Source organism: Arachis stenosperma, chromosome 6 (genome assembly GCF_014773155.1).
Source record: "Arachis stenosperma cultivar V10309 chromosome 6, arast.V10309.gnm1.PFL2, whole genome shotgun sequence".
NCBI classification, from domain to species: domain Eukaryota; kingdom Viridiplantae; phylum Streptophyta; class Magnoliopsida; order Fabales; family Fabaceae; genus Arachis; species Arachis stenosperma.
In genome coordinates, this window is record NC_080382.1 from 143,742,233 (window position 1) to 143,762,920 (window position 20,688).

The 20,688-nt window shown below is 25.7% G+C and overlaps 1 protein-coding gene across 3 annotated transcripts; it reads right to left on the reverse strand.

The window, feature by feature from the left end:
* Window positions 1-2,484: 2,484 nt before the first annotated feature.
* Window positions 2,485-5,283, reverse strand: LOC130936233 (uncharacterized). 3 transcript variants are annotated; one of them, XM_057866270.1, is made up of 3 exons: window positions 5,020-5,283; window positions 3,918-4,497; window positions 2,485-3,481 (listed from the first exon to the last, which is right to left on the reverse strand). In XM_057866270.1, the coding sequence occupies exons 2-3, from the start codon at window positions 4,432-4,434 to the stop codon at window positions 2,727-2,729; spliced, it is 1,272 nt and encodes a 423-aa protein (XP_057722253.1). In that variant the 5' UTR covers window positions 4,435-4,497; window positions 5,020-5,283; the 3' UTR covers window positions 2,485-2,726. The 3 variants fall into 3 exon arrangements, with proteins under 3 accessions (XP_057722253.1, XP_057722255.1, XP_057722254.1); XM_057866272.1 differs by having other exon boundaries at window positions 3,918-4,500; XM_057866271.1 differs by having other exon boundaries at window positions 3,918-4,565.
* Between the last annotated feature and the right edge of the window lie 15,405 nt (window positions 5,284-20,688).

The following is a 20,688-nucleotide window of genomic DNA, read 5'->3' on the forward strand; positions in this document are numbered from 1 at the left end:
AAATAAAAATTAATCCTATTAACGTTTAAAATTGCATGAATAAAAAATATTATTAAATAACTAAAAATACTTAACTAATAATTATTCAATTGCCTTAACTAAATTTTTAGTATATAATTTTTTACTTATAATTTTTTCTCAAATTTATTGTTTTTTATTTTTATCTTATTTGTTAACTTAACTTTTTGTTAGATTAATTTTTTTACTGTTTTTTCAACATTTAAATTAAAATTTTATATTAAAAGTTTTTTATAGTGATCGATCTCCAATAGCACCATAATAGTCTTAAAATCTTTTCATATTATAATTTAGAATAAGTAAATTAATTTATTTTTTAATTTATATCATTTTTTATTTTTCTATTTTCTATAGCACTTCTTAAATATGTGGCTTTTATATATTAATATTAACTTAGATTATCTTTTTAAACATAAATTTTGTTAATGTACGAATATATAGCAAGATTTATTAGGATTTTTTTATAAAAAAAAATATTATAAAATAATAATATTAGTAAAATGGTAAAGTGATGTTTTAATCACTTTTAAATTTATAATATTTAATATTTGTGAATTTCACTATCTTAATCTAAAGATAATTAATAGTATAAATTAACTCTTTTTTTTTTAAGTGACTAAATAATTAAAAAAAAAAATCAAATCCATATCATAATATCTCTTAAATCAAATGTTGCATATGTTTCTAGTACCTCTTGAAGCTTGTTTTTTAGCCAAGTTTAGTAAGCCATCCAAAACAATTATCTATACTAGATTTAGCTCCATGTGTTATGCAACACCAAAATAAATTTATAATCTTTTATATAAGAATTCATTTAATAAAAAAATTTAGAAGTGAATGTAAAATTTATTTTCGTAAGTTATTTAGAAATTGTATTTAATTAGCATTAACTGTATTAACTAATAATTACATTTAGGTGTCAAAAGTAACTATTTATACTATTATTCATTTACTCGATACCTTGTAGTTTATTGCAAATTAAATATTGCAAAACTCATGTCGATGCCTTTTAGAATTTCTTGATATCCTAAAGCCATCATAGTATTTTTTTTATTAGGCCAATATTATTTTTTGGGTACAAATTACGCCAATATTAATATAAATATCATAACTTGCAACATAAACAAAAAAATACAACAAGCAACACTTCTATATATATTAGGCTCAACTGCTCGAAAATCAACATCTGTCTACTCGTGTTAAATCAGACTTATATATATATATATATATATATATATATATATATTAAATTTGCCCTGTTTATATTAAAGACTAATAAGAGATTAATTAATTATTACTTTAATATTATTTTATGTCAAACTGAACTGCTGCAAAAATTATTCTCTAAATTGAACATTAAAGGTGGCTGCTGCATTATTATTGTAGTGAAGACAACACCTGTCTTCTATACATGTAGAAGGATTTTTCTTTCTACACGCTAGTAAGGCCTTTTTTTTTTTTACACCAATTTATATAATTTTTTTCTTCTGTTTTTGAAGCAGTAATTTTTTAAGAAAAAAATTACACTTACCTATTATGAGATTTTGTGAAATTTAAGTAATATTACATTTAATGTTTGGTAAAATATAACATTGTCAAATTCATTTATGAATTAATTGCTTGATTATTATACATATAACTTATCTAGTATTGTATCTATTTAAAAATTTTACATGAAGTAGAATTCGAACCAAAAACTTGAGTGATGGAAAATAATTTTGTTTCTTGTTATATATTTTTTAATATATTAATAATCATATATTATATTTAATTAATATATATAATCTAAAACATTCAATTAAATATTATTTTATATTTATTTAATTTTTTTATTTTATATTTAATTTTTTTGAAATTATTTTTTTAATGTACAAAATTATTAAAAAATAATAAATTTTATTAAACATCTATAAAAAACAAACAAAAATATTTTATTAATCATAAAATACTTTTATGAAAATAATAGTTAATTAAATATTTTAGATTATATTTTAATTAAGAAATATAATATATGGTTATGTAATATATTTAAAAGAAAAGCATAATATACAACAAGAAATAGTTTGATCTAATGGTAATTAAGTTGTTCTTCATCCCTAAAGTTTTTTGTTCAAATCTTACCTCATATATAATTCAATAGTATTCAACAAATAAATCTTATTAATTTATATATTTAAATTTTAATAAATATACGCAAAATTTATTGTTATCTAAGTACTAACACAAAATAATAATATTTGCTGATAATGTAATATTATTCTTTTTAAATAGTCACAAACACACCACCGTAACAAAAGGATGACAACTAGTTGGTTTAATATAAACAACTAAAAAAATAGTCAAACTCATTACCTTAGCAATTCGCATTTTTACCGTCTTTTTCTAACAAAATTATTCATATATGAATAACAAATTCATACCAATATATGAAATTAGAGTTGATTTAATTCTAATATATATGTCATGAGTTGGGCACCAAAAAAATATATGTAATATTCACTTTAATTTTACACCTTGCAGTGAGCGTCATATTTAAAATTTCAAAAATAAAGTTAATACATAACCAACGAAATTATCCTATTGTAGCATGAAGTGTTTGCAGTTTGCCTATGCAATTAGCGTTGCACCTGAGTGCTTGCCAACAAAACGAACTTGGGATTCACTACCATTCTTGTTCCATGATGTTACCATGTGATCTCTCCTTTGCTTCATGGACGCAACATTGGATGTGTTGGACGTTTGCATCCAAATTCCATAACATAGGTAACTTGGGGTGCACTATCCTTCTTAGGATTTACAATCTCTCCATTGACAACTCGATTATCAGGGTGAACACGCGAAAAGTCAATACCCGGAGCCAGAAGACACACTTGCTCCATGATGTTTCTGTGTGCTCTCTCCTCTGCTTCAAGGACGGAACATCTTAGATGTTTGACCTCTGCCTCCAACGGCTCAATTATCCCCTTTGATGCTGTTTTCTCCTTCCTTAACTGAGCCCTCTTCTCCTTATCAGCCTCCTTCAGCTTGTTTTCCAGATTACTAATCTTGGCGGTTAAAGTAACCTTCAATTCCTCTAAGGCAGCTCTCTCATTTTCCTTTGACTCAAGGCGGATCTCCAATTCCTTAACTCGGCCTTCTAGCACCATCTGAGATTTGGAGGTGATAGGTGGCTCCAAGTTGCGGCACATATTTTGGTTTTGAAAAGATTTGGAGTACACATTGGACTCCTCAATGTCGGGGATCAGTACACCATTTTCAACCGGCTTGCCTTTGCCATACACCATTTTTTGCATTTTTGGCGGAGGTGAAAGTCCTAGATCAAGTCCTAGATCAGCACCCATGTCCACAAATGCAGACTTCTTTGAAGTTGGAGGTGGAAAGACACTGCAGGCACCCCCAATATTCCCAGTCTTGGGTGGAAGGGAGAGTTTGTCCACTGCAACACCTCTTGATGCCATGTTAGCTGCAATATAGGAGAAAGAAACTCAAGTCGAAAAATAAAGTATATTTTATTGGCTACATTATGCATAGTAGCATAGTAAACAAAATTTTACACAGCAGGATAGTGGCCTTGGCAGATGATTAAGATTTAAGAGCATAACACTCCCCTTCAGTAGTCAGCACCAAAGAGGCTGAGTAAAGTAGGACATTATATATTTTATTTTATTTTTTTTCTAAAGAAAAAAGTAAATATTGGTAAATTGAAACATAAATTTGTCAATATTTTATTTAACTGGATTTCACTCCATTCTTGAGTTTTTCTTCCTAGATTTCTTTTCCCCCTCTCTTACTAAGATATGGTATTATGGATGTGGTTTAGTAAATTGATATATGCAAAATTGACAAATCACTTGAAAACTGAATTGATTGATAAACAGCTTATCACAGAGAGAACTCACCTGGGCTTGCACAAACATTGGTTCTTTTTCCATCAACTTTCACATTTTCAACACGATTGGGGAACACAAAACTTGGGGATGTCACTGGTGATTGTACTCTCTTTGGTCCTCTACCAATCTTGTCCGATTGAACAACTTGCGGATTGGCTTTCAAACTGGCTGAACTAATCACGTCTTCAACTTTAATGTACAACTCTATGCACCGTAGCTCACGATTTGAGACATGGAAATCAAACATCAAGTGAATGTCTTCGTCAGAGGTGAGCCAAATAACCCGACTGTCAGATAATTGGGGACCTATTATACCATGCAACTTATATGCCATATGAGATATCTTCTTTCTTCCAAGTTCACCCATGTTCGCCAATATCAGATTCTTCAACTCAAGTAGAGAATCTTGATGATCAGTATCAACATTCATCAAAAAAGGATCCCAACTTTCAAAGGTTGCACCACCTACAGTGTCTTTTATATATCCATTGGGATGAACAAGCACAAATATGTCTGAGCAAGCCATCTGTAGCTCGAGATCTTTTCCAACTTTGGATGATTGTGTGTGGCTTGAATGAGGGAATGAGGCCTGCTTCAGATTTTATAGTAATTTGATGAAGTAAATTCCAACTATAAATCCATGGAACTTTTATCAAACTGCCCTAATAGAAGAATGCAATTCGATCATTTCTACTAGTTTTGCACAAAAAAAGTAAATATTTTTTAAATTCACTAAATAATAATCTATTGAGTTGGTGCACAATTTGTTTTATTAAAATTCCTTTTATTATATATAATCCATAAAAAAATATTTTTTAGGCTATTTTCAAGACATGAACCAAGACACCTTAGTTAAGTTATAAACAAATTTCATCTCAACTAATTTCAAAATTTATTATTTTTCAAAAACGTACCTATTGATATACTAGTAATAGCATGTCTAATATAGAGATATTTGATTAATATGCAAAAGAGCCTAATTGTCACTGAGGAAATTCATCAAACACTTGGAGAGCATAATACCCAGTTGCAAAACTCGAACCAGGTTGAGCGAAAATCAAAATGGGGAATGGCAATAGCAACATGAATGGAGTGAGTAGTCGCAACTAACCTGTGTGAGTAATAATGCGAGGAGCCGATGGAAACTTTCGAAGAGCTCAAATTCGCAGAAACCACAAAGAAGGAAGAAACCACAGTGCTACACAAAGCTTCAGACCTAACTTCATAACTAAGAAGGACACACACTCTCTCTCTCTCTTTCTCTCAGATGAAGCTTTAATCTTGTTGGGATTGGAGCCTCATTTCGTTTCATCTTACAACGAAATGAGTTCAGTTTTTTTCGTACAGAACTGTAAATTGGAGCCATTTCTTTGAATTTGTGTTGTTTAGCGCGCGCAATCAAAAACGATCAGCACCAAAGCAATAAGACCATTTTGTGGGGCTTTTTTTGGTGACCCATTTTGTGGGCCTTATTTGGGCTTCTCATTCCAAAAGCCCAATAGTAGAGCCAATAATCCAATATAATACTATACCAAAATGTTATCGAAATATCAAATTTTAATGAAAAAGCTATATTATGAGTTTTAGGAGATTAATACTTAAAAAAGAAACCTCACATATGAAACTAAACACCTTAAAAATAGTTTTGTTCAAAACTCTTTTATAATATCTAGCTTTTATAATCCATTATATTTACTATTTTATATTTTTTAAGATTTAGCTAATATAAGAGTAGTAAATAATTTAAATTTTTTTTTAATAAATACGAAACAAATGAATTAAAATTTTAAATTTTTGTATTTTTAATAAAAAATATTAATATGTATCTTTAACAAACAAGTTAACTAAACTTTTTTTTATCTATCTGTATCCCTCTAAAATGGTTCTAATTAATTATCAATATTGCGCGTATAAAACAACTTTCCATTGTGCCATAAATTTCAAAATGTATCCGTAGCATATTAACCTTCCATAAACTAATCCGAACCTAAGTTTAGATGAAAACCATTTTATACTGTAAAGAGATAAAAGCAATTTTATTTACCAAAGGAGAAAGACACAACAAACCCTTAAAAAGATTGGTTAGGTGTGTGTGAAAAGAACCATTTTATACAAGAAAAATCTTAATTAGAACAGAACTGCATTACTTGTTTTTATTCTTATAATGATTATGGGTGTGTTTAGTAAATACGTTGGAAATATAAAAAGTATGTTTAATTTTTGTTGAATATTATAATTTTTGTTTGGCTAACTTTTTTCTTTTAAATGCGAACATGATTTTGAGTTTGAACTACTGTCCACTAGAAGCAACAAATTATAGCTTTTGCTTTTATTTTTTGCGTTTACTTCATAAATTAAAAAATTAATTGACATTCTATTAATTTTACCTTTCAATCTCATTTATAATAAGAGATACTAAAAACAACCATCAGTGGTCTTAAAAATATTTTTTTCATGGCTATGCTTTACAAATAAATATTTTTTTTAATATTATTATTAGTACTCTTTATTAAGTTTTAATTTTTATTAATTTTTTATTTATTTTTCTTGTTAATAGTATGGATATTTTTGTTTAGAGTTTTTTTATGTTCACTTATGTATATTATTATATTTTTTTAGTTGAATTTTTACTATTCATTATTGATATTAATTTTTTTAATCATTTTCATTAATACGTAATTTTTTTAATAGAACTTTATTTTTTTATTTGACTTTGTATATTTTTTACTATGTGTTCTTAAATTAGTATATATTTTATTTATTATTGTTAATTTTTATAATATAAATTTCATTAGAAATATATAATTAAATACAAAAAGAGTACTAAATAAGAGACTAATAAATTATAACCAAAAGAATACTAAATTTTAATACATAAATTTAAATTTTTTTAAAAAAAATTATAGTAAAAAAGTGTTAAAATAATATAATTTTAAATGATATAAATTTATATATTTTCTAATAATTTTTGTCAAAATATAATTTTAAATGATATAATTCAAACAATATTTATTTTATACTATAATTCATTTTGATTCAAAATTATCAAATATAAATCACCTTAATACCAATTACTTTTTATTAAAATTAAATTTGTAAAATTAATTTTATACAAACTCTCATTTACAAACTCTAATCCAAACACACAACATATTACTTGCAAATGGTTATGGTTAAAATTTCACACTATGAATTGGAATATGCTCTCTGGACAAAAGAGTTAAATGTAGGAACAAAGATCAAGAATTTGAAATGGGAACAAGTAAAAATCTACAGAGATTCTAATTTTAGTAGGGAAATGGATCCTCTCCATTTTTCTAACACTTGAGAGAATAAAGTGTGATTTCTCACCTTTAATTCTATAAGTGGGACCAAAATTAAATAGGAGAGAGAGAACAATGAAAGGTGAGATCCTCCACTGGACACCATCCAATTTTTTTTCCACTGGAGAAGATCCACTCCCTTTTAGTAGTTGATAGAAACTTTGGCTTTTTACGTTTCTTAATATAATTTAATATTATAATTTTTTTTGTTATAATCTATAATATTAGCATCGACAAAATTTAAAAAATTTTATATTTTTATAATATTATTACAAATGAAAATAGTAAAATACTATTACTAATTAAAGGGCTGCTTGGAGGTTTTTATTGTGTTCCATTAATAGAATCATAGAAGGATGTGAAAAATACAGAATGAATTAATGCTCTTATGATAATTTGATGTTTGAGTTAATAGAATTTAATGCACCAGTTGATAGATTACAGTGGAGCACTGGAATGCGAGCCCCTGCCACTACTATTGATTTCCCTTTACAGGTTAACTAACTAGATAAATAGTAAATATTTAAATAATTATTTACAGAATTTTAAATTGAATAATTTAACATTTTAACTTCTAATAAATTTTAATCAATTTGAGTGGGTTTAATAATTAATTAATTTATTTATTTAAATATTGAAAAATTTAAATTCTGTTACACGTAATAATTTATTTTTAAAAAATTAATTTTAAATTTATTATTTATTGTTAGGCTGAAAGGAACTTAAAAAATTAATAAATTTTTATTATTCAAAAATTTTTTTATAATTAGTCATATTAGATTATTTAGCCTATTCTTAATTATGATGATATTATAAATTTTAAGAATTAAATGAATAATTTTAACTATTTTAATTATTATTATAGAATGAATTAGTTTCAAATATTTTTAAATTTAACAACTAAATTTTGATCACGAGTGTTACTTCTAATTGGGATTGAAAAGAAAATCTATTTACAAATTTTCCTAAAATACTTCTCAAAATCTTGAAATTAAAGTTTTTTAACTAAAAAAATCAGTATTTTACGTACTGATATAATTAACATGTTAAAGAAAATGGCTATTTGAAAAGAAAAAGTCTAGGAGCAACAATTTTTGTATTTTTAGTCAGTATTTAATCATAAAAAAAGTGAGTAATTTTTTATTATTGAATATAATCTCACACCATTAAAAATATTATTGATAGTCAATTGATAGTTACAAAATACTAAAATTACTGACCCTTAATATTGCTCATTTGAAAATCTTAAAAGGAAAAAAAAAATAATGCAGAGAATCCAATATATTTAGCGTAAAACATAAAAAAATTAGTTAGTGTTAAGTCAGATATAATATATATATATATATATATATATATATATATATATATATATATAAATTTAGATCTTTTAAATTTTAAATTTTTATTTTAAAAAATAAAATAAAAAAATTTTATTAGTAAATATTTTTTCTCTTGTATAATTTTTTAGTCTTACTTATAAAATAAATAATAATAAATCATACTTTATTCTCTAAAATTAAATTCAAAATTTAGAACGTACAAATCCTATATATATTATTCATCTAACATTTTTCAAGCAAACGCACATATCATCAAAATGTTATGGGATGCATGCATGGGTTATATTGAAGATTCATCACCGATCTTATCTTCTTAACTATGTACATGCCTCTGTTTCACATGCATGACATGATGATGATGTATGTTCATAAGAAACATGAGAGAGAGGGTGCATTCTCCCTCCTCTTCTTCAATAAATGACCACAACTAACTTATTTAATTCCACAATTATTATTGTTTCTTTCTCTCTATAAGTTACATGAAAAGGCAAACCAAGTTCTGCATGTAATAGTAATAATCATTTGAAGACTATCATGAAGGTTTCTGGGTTTTGGCCATTGTTCTTCTTGCTCGCTGTGGCTGCAGCTTTAGCATTCCTTAACTTCTTATCTTCCGATGGTGGATCCAACTTTTCCGGTATACCTTCTATCCATAATCACTTTTTTTATTGCATTTTTTTAAGAATAATAATAATAATAATAATATTGTGCTCTTTTCAGTCTTTTGATTGTTGGTTTTTTCTTCTTTGATCAATTTTTTTCCCTCTATATATATACTTGAGGAGAAATAGGATGCATGCAATGGTAAAAATAATGAACCAGAAATAAAGTGTCAAATCTTAATAAACCCTCTAATATTAGAGAAATGGCTTCAGTTTCAAAAGTTCCTTTTGTGAAATAAATCATGCACATTTTGATTTTTTTTTTCAAAATATCCTATGTTCTTGTATCAAAATTTCATATTACAATGCCATTATTGTAAATTTTCAACACACATAAAATCCTTTTATGTGCTTCTGTCTAAATCTCTTTTTTTTTTTCAATTCTTAATAAAAAGTTTACACATACTGATTAAAAGATCATATATGAAAATTTTAGATGAGAATATTTATATATTCCCATGGTTTATTTTATTTGACATTGTTCAAGTATATTCACTTATCATGCATTGTATATGGTGATTCTCACAACTAGTACTGAATTTGAGTCAATTATGATGATTGAATGAGAAGAGTAAAATGCGTATTTTTTTAGTATCATTTTGATAAGCCTTTGAACTCATCCATGACAATGATACTGTTAGCATTTTTATAATATCTTAGTTACTTTAATTAGTACATTTCTAAACATTGCATGCATGCATTAAACAACATCTTCCTATAAATCATTAAAACATTATTTAGAACTAATTTGAGTAGATTGTATTAGATTTTTTTTATTGTTTTATGATAAGATCTATAACGCATTGATTGTTATTATTAACTCCCTATTAAATGACCTATATAATTTCCCTTTACATTATTAAATGGCATCACAGATTTGCCTGTTACCAACTATGGACATGGAACATCGGAAATTGTAACAAGAAGGAAACTGAAGGTATTGTTATTTTTACATGTTTGGAAAACCATTTGAATGTTCAAAACAAGGTTTTCAAATTCTCTACAAAAAGAAGAACAAAAAAAGAAAAAAAAATCATAATTCATGAATTTATGGTAGCTAACTACGTCAAAATGAAATTTACAAAATCAATTTTATGTAAACTTTCGTTTGCAAACTGTAATCCAAACACACACTAAGTATGATGAGTATTTCAGGAAAATGATAGCAAGAGAACAAGTAAGGACAAAGTTGATAATAGACTCATTAATCTAGATGATTATGCCGGCAAAAATGGTCCATATAAAGCTGTAAGAACTGAACCTATTGAGCATGGAACTCCTTACTTGCCATTTCTCCCAAGACCTCCACCTCCCGATCTTCCTAGCCCCGACGGATATTCCGATCTATCCGATCTTCCTAGCCCCGGTGTATATTCTGATCTTCCTACCCCCGGAGGTTTTTAAGTAACAAGTATTATATCGTATTCTATGCCGACATATCATGTGTCTGTCTGCTCGAAATATGATGATGACTATGTTTAAGAAATCTTTCTATGAAAATAATAGACTAAGTATATTTTGGTGAATTTGGACACTATTTATGTAATTTATATGTTGGAGTGATCTTAGTAGAGTTTAATTTCCTACTTTTAATCCATGTTGTCTCATGTGCTTGCATTGTGTTGTGAAAAAGGGAAAAAGCTGTTGTAGCTTTTGGCATCCTATAAGGTGTCCAGTTGAATCTATCTATCTTGAGTTATAATATATGTTTCTACTTGTTATTAAATTTGATTTGTGTTTATCCAATTTCTTCAATAATTATTCTTAATTTTTTATTTATTTTTTTAATTAGATAATAATTTTTGTCATTACTAATTTGGCTTGAAAATCTCAAATTAAATATTATTTGAGTTTCCTATGAGATTTGTTAGTCATAATTGATATTTATTATTGTATAAATTATTAAAATGACGGTATTAAGGGTCGGCAATTTTTTAGATTTTGAGCCAACAAACAATCAATATTTGAGAAGAAAAATGAGTGCCAAGAATGAAACTTTATAATCAACACAAGTTTGCATAGATGGATGAGGGTTTGTATCATTTAATCATCTCTCCCAGTTCGATACTCACTGAATGATGGGCTAGACTTTCCATTATTAAAAAAATTTGCATGTATCTTATCCAAATAAACTGAGGTAGATTATTTTTGTTTCTAACAACTCTGGAAATTAGAGCATAGTACAATCTAGTAGGATACTAGCTAGCATTGGTTGATTATTATTTTTGTTTCTTATTTTTGCTGAAGAAAAGAAAACTACCTACTAAACACCAAATTTTCAGGTGTTCTCTCTTACTTTGGTTCTTCATTATTTGTGGTTGTGAAAATATTGTTTTTTGAATTTAGTTATAACAGTTTTAGTTTTAGTTTAGGTCTTGTTGGTTCACTGATTCTTAGTCCTAATCCCAAACAACTATTTATAATTTAACATGTAAGTCATAACTGCCTAATAATTTTAACATGGTTCCAATTAAAATATTTATTATAGACGATAACCACCATCAGCATTCAGCAATAATGAAATCATGTTGTCCATGGAAATCTGAAAAAATGATTAGGAACAATACAATCTTCTTGGTGCTTGACTTCATTGTTGAGTATTGTTATTATTCGAGTTCAAACTCCACTTTTTTCTCCATTGCCAAAAGCTACATTTTATTTATTTATTTTTTTAATGCAATCTATAAATTAGAACAAGTTTTATTTTGATTAAAACATCATATATACTCTTTTATTATAAGCAATCCTGCCGGAGCAGCCAAGCCAATAATTAAGATTATTTTGGTGACAAATTAAAAATCTTTTTTTTTTTTCACATGATATTTTCAAATTTACGTAAATTCGTTGCGAATTTAAATTCTATTTAACAGTTTATTATTAACCAATGGATCATTATATGGTACCGGATTCGATGATCTCAAAATGTTTGGACCATTAAATGGTCTCATAATAAAATATGTTTTTTAAATTTTTTAATAATTGTTAAATAGTCATTCTCTAATTTTAATTACAAATTAACCCTATATATTTTATTTAATTATAAAATTTATTTTTTATTTTATAAATTATTATTTTATTATTCATCTATTATGTTTATTAACAATAAAAAACAAAAACAATAATGAATTAGATCTTCCATTAATCGTAATAACTTTTTGGCAATCCCAATGGATTAAAAGTTTATCTTTGATCAATTACATCGGTCGAAAGTTGTGAAATCGTGTTTCTTAAAAAATCAATCAAATGGATTAACAAAACAATCGATTGAATTTCACGTTTTCCATAACTTAATCGATTGAATTTCATCACAAAACAATGGATTAAAAGTTGCAAGGCATTATGGTTTGCCCAAAAATCAATCGATTGGTCATATTACCCAATCGATTGAACTCATCAAAGCAAATTAAGTTTAATTAATTCAATCGATTAGTTATGAGAATTCAATTGATTGGTTATGTTTTGAAATTTGTACGTGACTAATGGCATATTCCAATTCAATCGATTGGTATGAAAATTTAGTCGATTGAAATGTGACGTAAATAAGTTTTTATCTGCCAATCGATTGGTATGATAATCCAATCAATTAAAATTTAAAACGCGCTATATATATTAATCCTGATAACCATGCGTATTCAACCTCCCTCCCCTTTTTAAACATAACACCATTTTTGCTAACCTCTCTTCTCTCTCAAAATCCAAAAAACTTCTCTCTTCTTCTCCAATCTCACCAACATCCACTCCAAACTACATATATATTATTAATCATCATCCAAATTCCTACAAAACCCACGGAACCACCTGAAATTTAATCGATTGCTTTGTTAATCCAATCAATTAATTTTCTAAGAAACACGATTTCAAAATCTTCAACGGATGTAATGGATCAAAGATGAATTTTTAATCGATTGGAATTGCCAAAAAGTTATTACGATCAATGGATGATCTAATTCGTTATTGTTTTTATTTTTTATTATTAATAAACATAATAAATAAATGATAAAATAATAATTTATAAAATAAAAAATAATATTTATGATTAAATAAAATATATGGGGTTAATTTGTAATTAAAATTAGAAATGGATTATTTAGCAGTTATTGAAAAACTTAAAAAATATATTTTGTTATGAGACTATTTAATGGTCCAAACGTTCTGGTATTATCAAATCCGGCCTCATTACATGGTATTTGAATCTCTACACTTATTTAAGCGCACAAATAAGTTGTCTATTCGATTAACTTAAGTTGATTAATTATTTTATATTATTTAAAAATACTAGAGACGGTCTAATAGAATTTATTATTTTTTGTCAATAGTTGTTCAATAATATTTAAAAGTATATTATTAAATTATTAAACTAAAAAAAATTGACTAATAACTAAAAATACTAACCAAAAGTAATAAATTGATTAAATTATACTCATCCTTCAATTTTTTTTCATATTATTATAGAACTAACTATCTATAATTAAAAGATCTCACCTATATGACTAACTAATAATAGGAGCTAATTAAATAACTGTACAACTAGATATCTTTTAAATATTATCTTTTATTTAACTTTTAGAAAAAATAAAAATAAAAAATAATTAATTCTCTTAATTTTTTGACCAACTAATACGTTAAAGTGGATATTTAAATTAATTAACTAATAATAAATTTTTAAAAAAATTGACTAAAAATTAAAAATTAAAGGACAACTAACATTTCTCATTAATAGTTTCTTGTAATATTATCTTGTTGTTTAAGCCAAAATTATTGACATTCCATATAGTTTGATGAACCCACCCCCCAAACCAAAAAAAAAGTCATGAGCCACAATTCAATCAACCAGAATAATAGCCACTATTGGAAGGAAAGAGGCCCATCAATCCACATCTCACCAAGTGTATGTCCTATTCCTTTTTTCTTCATTTACTTTTCTTTGTACTCTCTAAATAATAATAAATAAATAGATTATACTATGTGTACACCAAAATCAGCCACCAAAATTAATCATCAGTATAAAATATATATCGAAATATAAATACACGCTAAAAATAAAATAAATCACACATATATTTATATACAAATACATTGATAACTGATTTTAATGTACAAATAATATTTTTGTAAATAAATAATATTATTAATACATATCTTGCAAGTCTTGGTGACTTTAATCTTCTAAAGATATATAACAGCTGTGGGGAACTAGTTCTTTTTCTCTTTCTGACCCAACTTGTACCTTCGATCTCATCATCAATGGGACCTTCATAATTTCTCTAAGCCCCATCCTTATGACCCTTTTCAAAGTACCATGTTCAATTAAGTTCACAACAAATTATATTTAATTAGGTTAATGAAAAGTTACTTTTGAAAGCTCAAAAATTATTCCTTGAAGTGTTTCTTAAGTGATTATACTTTTGGATTGGAACTCCTTATGACAAGCGTGTAATTTACATAGTTTCAAGGGTTAGTTAGGTTTTAACTTCTAACTAATCACACACAAAAAAGTTAGTAACACATTATATATATATTATGCATATACAGTGGACTTCTAATCTGATCTTAACCAACAATTTAGCATATGTTATGACTTTTCTTCTTTCCTTTATGATTTTATATCCTTCCTTTACTTACAATGTTCTCAACCTCTTTAGTACTCTTTAGTCTTTAGTCTCTTAGTCCAATCAGGTCACTACTAATTATTTTCTCTTTATTAATTAGTTTCTTCCTTTGTTGATATGCTTTTACCAGTAGAAGTGTTTATGGATCGGATCATATCCGCAAATTTACGGTAAATATCTGCATTCGATCTAAAAATTACAGATACAATCCGATCCGCAAATTGATCGGATCGGATCGGATCACGGATATCTGTTCTATGTCTGTGGATCTACAGATCTGCATAATAATAATTAAAAATAAATAAATATATATGTTTGGTATTATATTTACTTATTTGTATCTTTTAAGTTAGTAATTATTATTCATATATTGAATTATTTTATTTTTGTTATTTAGAAAGAGTTTGATTAAAAATATTTTAGGAATAAATAAGTTTAAAAGTATGAAAGAAATATTTTTATTGAATTTTTTTACGTAAAAATATTATTAAAAAGAAAAAATTTAATTATGCGGATATATCCGATATCCGATCCGATCTGATCTGCACATTTACGGTTCGAATCGGATCAGATCTAACACTAAAAAACGCAGATATCATTTCTGATTCGATCTGCAGACACCCTTATTCAGCAGACCAAGTTATAGAGAAATTTTCAAAAGTGAAGAAGTGATGCTTAACTAGATATTATGCTTAATTCGGTTAAAAATTTGGGGAAAATTATATTAGAAGTTGATGAAAGAATATAATTGCTTTTACTATAATTATTGCTTTTGGGGTGTTTAGTCTATCACTGTAAATAATGTATTTAGTAAAAAAATACTATTTATTTGTTCCCTAAAATATGATATTTATTTAGTCTCTAAATTTTTTGTGATATCAATAGTACATAAATGATGTCATCATTTGATTACTTACATGAATTTCTTAAATAGTTTTTGTCCATATGAAATATTTGTTTTTCAATGAAGCTCTTTTATTTTGATGTAGTAAAATTAAAAAATATATTTTTTTAGTATCTATTATTAATGTATTCTGTAAAGATTAATATGACAAAATGAAATACTGATAAGACAAAATATGTCATATTAATATTTAATATTTTAATAAAATAAAGATTTAATTACTTTGTTAATTTTTATAATTTTATTAAATTTTTAATTAGATCTTTATATTTTTTTATTAAGTTTATACATTATTTTTAATTTTGTAATTAGATTTTTTATAGTATAAAAATATTAGAATGAATTGAATATTTTTTCGTAAATTAAAAATATCTATAATTAAGAATCTAATTAAATCTTTGATCACATATTTTTTGGAAAAATATTATGTTAATTTTAATATTTTTTATATGAAAATGATCTAATTATAAAATTAAGAATAGTGTAAAAATCTAATTAAAAAATAATATAAAAATTTAATTATAAATTTGGTAAAATTATAAAAATTAACAAAATTAAATCTAAAATAAAATACCAGCGAAGACTAATAGTGTATGTATAGATAATAGGAAAAGAATTTTAAGTGTGGCCATTATTATTTTGCAAAAACTGTGTTAGTTTGTTTGAGGAATTGAATTATTACACTTTGTCTTTGCTAAATTATTTAATTTACACAATGAATTGAAAGAGTTGTCTTTGGTAAATCTAGCATATTTTGATATATATGTTTTAAACACGGTGAACATACAGGTGCAGTCGACTTCACGTGAAGTTGATAGCTGAAAGTCGTTAGATAAAAATTTAGTCAAAACAGTCAAATCATCTAATAATTTTCAATTATCAATTTCACGTGAAGTCGATAGCTGAAAGTCGTTAGATAAAAATTTAGTCAAAACAGTCAAATCATCTAATAATTTTCAATTATCAATTTCACGTGAAGTCGACTGTACTTGAGTTTTACCTGACTAACATGCTTAAATCGGTTAATAATGTTGGGGAAAATTAAATTAGAAGTTAATGAGAATTAAATAACATATAATTGTTTTTGTTATGTGTAGCAATTAGTGGATACGTAACTAGTCAATAAAAGTTAATTATAAGATATATAAACGCAGATAACAACTTAAGGTTGTTAATCCATCACTAGCTAGCTACTCTATGAACATATTGATATTTTATTTACTTACTACTGAAAGAGTTCGCTCGTGATGTGTGTTAGTTGGAAAATCATGGTTTGTATTAGTTGGCTATTAAAAACTTTAATTTTATCCTCCTTTTTTTATCGATCTCAATCCATGTGCCACATTCTTTAGTGACTAAGGTTTTTTTTTGTTGATAATCTTTTTCTAGAGTGGTTATATACATTAATATAATAGCGAAATTAAATAGTAACATATTATAGGCACCCACTTTATTAGGGTTAGGGCTCATGAGAATAACTTTTATATGTACTTAGGTAGCATTTGTTTGTAAAAGACTAAAAGTGAGATTAAAAAATTAAAATTTAGTATTATATTTGACAATGAAAAGTTAAAATTAAAATTTCAGTTTTTTTAATCTTTTTAGAAAATAAAGATTTAGGAAATTAAAATTTTTTGGGATCAAAACTAAAATTTTAATAATATTTTTTTAAAAAATATCTTTATTTAATTTTTTTATTTTTTAATTTATTTTTTAATTTTTATATTTATCTTAAATTAAACATAATATTGAGACATAACTCAATTTAATATATTTTACATTAAACACAATACAAAAATTTAATTTAATTTTTATCTATCAATCTTTGTATCTCAGTTTCAGTTTATCAATTTTATTCTCCTCTTCAAACGTAATTTTACAGACTTACCATAATAGTGTGAACTAATTTTAATTTATAATTTAATTCAATAAAAAAATAAAATAAATAGATATGAATAATTATTATAGTGATTAATTAACTATTTAGCATTCATAGGTTATCTTTAATTTTCTTTATTTATTAACACTATAAATTATTTTATATTATTAATAAAAAAAATTAAACCTACAACTTTAAGGGGTATATGAATGAACTTGTGAATCAGTACAATGCTTTAGGAAATTCCAAGGACCCACCTTATAGTTGAAGGGCTACTAAAGCAAATAAGAAGGGATATAAAGAAGAGATGAAGAACAAATTAGACACAACAGGTTGAAGCATTCTGAAAAAATGTGATGCCTTTTGCTTAGCTTGCAAAATCATATCAAACAAGTCATATGTATATGTATGTCCTTCTATCTATATTGAAAACATCCATATGAGGTGCTTATTATGATTTATGTTATTTGCACTCAATTTTTTTTAATTTATAAAGTACGAGACTTAGTTTTATATGACTGTGTTTAGTTATGAGAATAGAATAAGATAAGATATTAATAATAAAATATAAAAGACAAAGATATAAAAATTAGTATTTTTTATATTTTATTTTATGATAAATTAAAAAAATTATGATGATCACATTAATGATATAACGAGTATAAGAACAAAATAATTTAACAAGTGCTTATTCATCCATTCCTCTAATTGCACTTTCATTCTAATTAAGAACAATGATCACATCTTTTTCTATTTGCAAAGAAACAGTGATAATGAATATATATCATCATTAATTGGCATACCCATCACACATGATGGCCAAAATCGCTATTATTTTTTTTATCCATTTGAATATATATTATACACACACACGCACACACCCTCTCTAAGGACAAAATGATTGTTTGCCTCAAAATGTTGATATAATCAAATATCTTTCATTAATACTCATCTTTTTTATATGTGCCTTATAAATATACTTTGGTCTAATTGCTGTTTGTTCATTTGTCCATTTGCTGAAATAAATGTTTAGAATTTGATTTTTTTGTGTGTATATAATAATTTATTGATTAATGGTAAGTTCTTAAATAAAATTTAAATTCGTAATAAATTAATTTTTAACCAAATAAACTAAAAAATACAGCAGACAACCAAAAAAAAAGTTCTTTATTTTTAAATCGATAGTTTTAGCTTGGATTTAGTTAAGTGTCATATTAATCTTAATGACTTAATGAGATAATAATCAGCATTAAATTTCTTTGAACTTTTCATTCATAATTTGTTGGTTAATTTATTTTAATTACTAAATATTTTCATATTTTTTTTTAATTCACAAGCTATAGACTTTTTAAAGAATGGCCATCTATACCCTTATCATCACTTCATTTTATTTAATTAACAATTTCCACAAATTTTTCTAATATATATTCTAGCAAACACATGTTAGAAAAGGTATAATATAAATTTTATGATCTTGGACCATTTTTTGTTTTAACTTTATATACCTATGGATGTTAAAACTTATATATAAATGGGTGAGAGTTAGAAGTTAGAAGAAAAGGGAAGGAACCATAATGAAATTGAGTGCTGGAGAAGGAAGTAGTTACTTTTGGAAGTGGTCCTATAATATAAGGCTGAGTGCACTTATAATTACATACGCGTTAAAAGTTAAAGGTATTAGGCATGCATGTGTTGCTGTCCATGCTCTGTTTTTTTCTATTAAAATTAATTGATTCATTAATTTAAATTCACTTTCCTTAATTCTTATTTTCATTTATATATTGGTTGGTGAATTAAGTGCTTCCCATACTTGCCACTCTTGAAGTTCCAAATGCATGCATATATATTGGGACCTCAATCTATCTCACCCTTTTGTGAACCATTTACGTATGACTCAGAAGATGGTAACCACACATACGCTCTATTTATTAGTAAGGTTTGGATGAGAAAAATATAGAGATATTAATATAGAAAAAATATATTGATATTCCTTTTTTTTTATGAAATTACTTATTCAAAATCTTTAAGTTAATAAATATATAAATGTAATTTTTTTATTTATTTTATGCTAAATTCTTTATTTTCAGGTTAATAAAAATTTTGATTCTGTATTATACAACTATTTGTTCTAAAAATTTTAACCGAAAAAAGATACGCAGATAATTATATTTATAACATTTTTTTATGAATAGTAAAAATATTAAGTGATTTACTCTCAAGGTAGGATTATCTTTTTTCTTCATTTGATCGTTTTTTATTTAATCAATTTTATATATATATATATATATATATATCGCCCAACTACACATTCAAATATTTTTATATTAAAGTTCAATCAAGCAAGCCAAATTTAACAAAAACTACTTTTATTATACCCGCGTGTTTTAATAACATTTATTTGTCTTTGTTTTTGTTTTTGCGTTCTTCCTTCTTCTTCTTCGCTTTTCTCCTTTGTTGTCTTCGCATTCCTCCTTCTTTTTCTTTTTCACATTCTTTCTTCTTCATTTTTGCCGTTTCCCTTCTTCTTTTTCGCATTCCTTCTTCTTCTTCACGTGTTTTCTCTCAATCATCATTCTTTTATTGTTGTCGTTGTTATTGCGTTTTTTCTTTTCCTCATTTTAATTGAGGCTCATTTGGATCCAGAAATAAACCGAATTTGGTTCAAATTTGATGAATACTTAACAGTACGTAGTATCAAGTGAATCTAACTAAATTCACAAATAAACCGAAATTAGTTCAAATTTGAACAAAACGTGATAAACATTCAATCAGCAAAAAAGTCACATTTCAATTCATTTCCGCATGCAAATGAACTCAATTAAACCAAGAGATGAACCGAATTTCTTAAGGAATAACATATTTAGTGAATACTTAAAAGTAGTATCAAGTGAACTTAACTCAATTCACAAATGAACTAAATTCGGTTCAAATTTGAACAAAAAATGATAAGCATTCAATCAGTAAGAAAAATACATCTTCAATTCATTTCTGCATGCAGAGATGAACCAAATTTATTAAGGAATAACATATTTGGTGAATACTTAAAAGTAGTATCAAGTAAAC

Bases quoted from the DNA above. Each gene is read 5' to 3' on its own strand.
- LOC130936233 (XM_057866270.1), bottom strand. From the start codon at position 4,434: ATGGCTTGCTCAGACATATTTGTGCTTGTTCATCCCAATGGATATATA. The intron at 3,482-3,917 runs GTGAGTTCTCTC...CCTATATTGCAG, and splicing joins CAATGTTTGTGCAAGCCCAG to CTAACATGGCATCAAGAGGT.